Here is a 4116-nt window from a genome sequence, read left to right as displayed (position 1 = left end):
AAATGCGAATTTTGTCACTGTTTTGGAGCACACTGCCTTATAGATAACCTTAAGACTAACATATTGATACTAACACCCCAAAAACTTTAATTTTGATTTCATGGGGACTTTAAGGGCAATACTTAATTAAAAAACATTTGAAGGATGCATGCCAATATTTTTAATTTTTATTTGCTTTAATATTATTATTAGCATTAATAATGAACTCATTTAATTTATTTTTATTTTCAAATAGTTAAATACTTTCAATATTTTTTTTGCAATGCTACTGAAAATCATTTGTTGTAATGTATAATTAAGAGCTCATATTAGAGAGCTGATTTTATAGTTAAGTCATGGCCATAAACTGTATGTTTTTAAAGACGTCTAGAGTGAGGAATATATTACTTTAGGGCATGATCCTTGTCTTTTATTCCCGCCATAATTAAATTGAAAATGTCCTGGAAAATGATCGCTGAAAAAGTGTGGGAACCCTGATAAATACGGTTTATAAAGGCTGTGGTGTAAAACAGTGATTAAAGACTGTAATTCGCCTTAATGTTTGTAATGTGTGTTTGTGCTGCGCTACACAGGCTCTGTGAGCTGAGGAGAGAGCAAGATGAAGATCTGGGGTGTGATGCTGGCGTGTGCACTGACACTGAGCTGCGTGTCCTCCGTCCCGAACCCAACCGGACACTCTCACCGTTCACAACCACACGCTCAGTGTTCTCAAAGACTACAGAGAAAACCATACAGACATCTGCCTGATGCTCGTACCATCAAACATCTGGAGCCAAGAAGTCACTCAGGTCAGGAGAAGCCATTTGATTCTTATTATTACATACAGTGGTGTGAAAAAGTGTTGGCCCCCTTCCTGTTTTCCCTTAATAATAAAAACCTTCATTTAAAAACTGCATGTTGTGTTTACTTGTGTTATCTTTGACTAATATTTAAATTTGTTTGATGATCTGAAACATTAAAGTGTGACAAACATGCAAAAAAATAAGAAATCACACCACAGTATATAAAAGTCACATGAATACACACAGGTGTGATGAAGCATATTTCGGGACACACCTGATACTGTTGTGATGGTTAAGTAAAAAAGTTTCAGGTAACCCATTGTACCTGGGTGAGACACTAGACTAGTTCTATCAGCTTACAAACTGAGCTTACAACTTCGAAAGCCGTGGCCATTTGAACCTGTATTATATGTGGTACCTGTGGACAAAAGCAGTATTGTTGCTAAAAGCTGTCAGAATAATGCAAACTATATCATGTTATGGCTCTTTGATCACTCTGCTCGTCTTCTCATAAAGGCACATCAAAACACTACCACCTTAACATACTGTGAAAACACAATGTACAGCACACTTTAAAGGGTCATATCATCAGTCTGTTTTCTCCTTTAGTTTTACAGGACCATCCTCTCTGACTCTTAGAATTAACTGCCTCTTTTGCTAATGTAACTGTTTTTATTTACAGTTTTAACTCATTTTAATTTTTGTTTAAGTTTTCATAATTTTGTTAGGTGCTTTTGTCAATTTTATTCTTTTTTTTAATATATCTATTTAGCTGTATTATTATTTCAGATTACGTTTTAGCAATTTTGTAATGTGCTTTTGTCATTTTTATTAGTTTTTATTTTCTATTTAGCTATACTTTATTTTTATTTCAGTTTTGTTGTGTTTTTGTCAATTTTATTACTTTTTATTTTTCTATTTAGCTTTAATTTCGTTAAATTTTAGTATTGATTTTAGTAATTGTATGTGCTTTTGTCACTTTTATTCGTTTTTTATATTTCTATTGAACTTTCATTTATTTTTATTTCCATTTGAGTAATTTTGTTATGTGCCTTTGTCAATTTTATTATTTTTTTATATTTCTATTTAGCTATTTTTTTATTTCAGTTTTAGTCATTTTATGTCCCTTTGTCATTTTTAGTAGTTTTTTATTTTTCTATTCAGCTTTCATTTATTTTTTAATACAGTTTTAGTAATTTTAGTACTTACAATTTCTTTTATTTCAGTTAGTGGCCAAAGCAGCATTTATAATTACTTTTTTTCTTCAAGCTCCTTTCATCTGTCTCCGCCCACATCCCAACATCCAATCAACAACCGATGGATAGAATAATGTCCCCGCCCTACTTTTTTTCTTTTTCAATAATCTGTTACACTCAGATGTACATCACAATACAGAAGAAAAGATCTGTTGCTACTTTAGTTTTATTGCGACTTTAAATCTCAGTAACCAGAAATAAAGTATCGGTACTCATACTTGGCCTTGTTGCAACTCAGGCTCATTGAAAATACGTGACCCTGCCTACGTTTCTGCAAAACCTGAAATACATTACTCTGAGTACATGTTGCTGAACTCATCAGATGACGCATCCATAAGCGATATCATATTTTCTCCATTGCAGATGTGGTTTATCAGAAGTTTACTTTATCAGAAAAGCCATACATATTGAGACGAACATGTGATGCAAATGTTAAAATGTAAAAATGTTTTGAGGTCATGACATAGTATTTTGCAAGGAATCATGTGAAAAATAGTAGACCGAGTTATGCATTTCTAATAAGCCTGGGTTGCCTTTTAATATTAATTTATCTATAGCCTATCTAATTTATCTTATCGGCTTTTCTGCTCCACAGAAGAAACTAGTACTTCAACTTAAACTTATTTCAGTTAGTGGCCAAAGCAGCATTTATAATTAATTTTTTTCATTTTTTATGTAATATTTATATTTTGTTTCATTTCAGTTAGTGCTTTATTTCAGTTGGTGAAATGCTGATAACGTGAAGTTCTGTGTTGAAAAGTGCCATACAGATTGAGATGATCAGAGTCATTGTTAAAAAATAAACGTCAGATGCTTGTTTCTAATGCTGGGGGATCATTAGCAAAGATGCAGGTGCGAATTACAAATGGATGAGCTATACCTTAAAAATCACAGATTTTATACTAACTGTTTTCTGCAGTTTACTTTCATATTAAATGGCTTTTTTGTTTTGGAGGAAATTTTCACTTCAGAAGGTGACGAAATGTTTTCATTAGATCAAATTGTTTCCATTTAAAAGATGAAGGAAAATGTGTTTTGTTTTTTTTCGTGATATGACCCTTTCAAAGCATGCATATACACAAAGAGTATGACCTTTCCACATAAAACTACATTAGCAGAATCAGGTTTAAGTTTTAGCATATTGTTTAAAATCAGATTGTTGTGCAAATGCAGGAACATCTGTTTCCTCTGTCATCCAGACAGCTTTCCCACAGCCCAGTCAGCCTTCATCCACAGATCCAAGAGATCTCCAAAACGGAGAGGTTTCCTTCGTAGCAAGATGGACAGGAAGAGACCGAGTTTTGACGAGAGAGAGAAGGGAAAAGGAAGAGCATGTGGACTGAGACAAGTCCAGCTGAAAGTGTCTGATCTGGGTTTGGGCTACCGGAGTCAGGAGGAACTGATATTCAGCTACTGCAGCGGCGTGTGTATAAACTCCCTCACAAACTACGACAAAATCGTCACCAGCCACGCCGGCAACGGTAAAAACTTTCTGCGCAGCTCCACTCATACCGCCTGCTGTCGACCTGTCGAATATGACGACGACCTGTCGTTTCTGGATGACAACCTGATATACCACACCATGAAGAGGCACTCGGCACGGAAATGTGGCTGTGTCTAAGCAGCTGTTATAGACAATGACACCAGATGGGAAAATCAATGTCAGGTTATTACATGTGTGAGCATGGCTCGGTCGAAGGAATCATCATGACTGCATTTCTCGGAGAAGATACAGAATAAGGAATTGCAAGAAAAGATGTTCAAAAACTGGTACATACACTCTCAGAAAAAAAAAAGTACAAAGCTGTTACTGTGGTGGTACCCTAAGATACAAAAGCTAAAAGGTACGAATATGTACACTCTAAAAAATGCTGGGTTAAATATAACCCAGCGCTGGGTTAAAAAGGGACAAAGCCAGCTATTGGGTTGTTTTGACCCAGCGGTTGGCTTCAAAACATTCCAACCGCTGGGTCAAAACAACCCAATAGCTGGGTTTGTCCCTTTTTAACCCAGCGCTGGGTTATATTTAACCCAGCATTTTTTAGAGTGTACACTTTAAGTACTAATCTGTACCTTTA

General features: G+C 35.1%; 1 protein-coding gene across 1 annotated transcript; it reads left to right on the top strand.

The window, feature by feature from the left end:
• Positions 1-598: 598 nt before the first annotated feature.
• Positions 599-3684, top strand: LOC107667877 (glial cell line-derived neurotrophic factor-like). The gene is made up of 2 exons (XM_016459607.1): positions 599-788; positions 3238-3684. Exons 1-2 carry the CDS (start codon positions 599-601, stop codon positions 3657-3659), a joined length of 612 nt encoding a protein of 203 aa, XP_016315093.1. The 3' UTR covers positions 3660-3684.
• The last annotated feature ends 432 nt before the right edge of the window (positions 3685-4116 follow it).

This window comes from Sinocyclocheilus anshuiensis, unplaced genomic scaffold (assembly GCF_001515605.1).
Source record: "Sinocyclocheilus anshuiensis isolate Anshui unplaced genomic scaffold, SAMN03320099.WGS_v1.1 scaffold2285, whole genome shotgun sequence".
NCBI lineage: Eukaryota > Metazoa > Chordata > Actinopteri > Cypriniformes > Cyprinidae > Sinocyclocheilus > Sinocyclocheilus anshuiensis.
The sequence above is the reverse complement of the archived record's forward strand: the minus strand, read 5'-3'. Positions and strand labels throughout refer to the sequence as shown.

Coding starts and splice junctions, on each gene's coding strand:
- LOC107667877 (XM_016459607.1), top strand. CDS start 599: ATGAAGATCTGGGGTGTGATGCTGGCGTGTGCACTGACACTGAGCTGC. Junction 789..3,237: donor GGAGCCAAGAAGTCACTCAG/GTCAGGAGAAGC, acceptor TCTGTCATCCAG/ACAGCTTTCCCACAGCCCAG.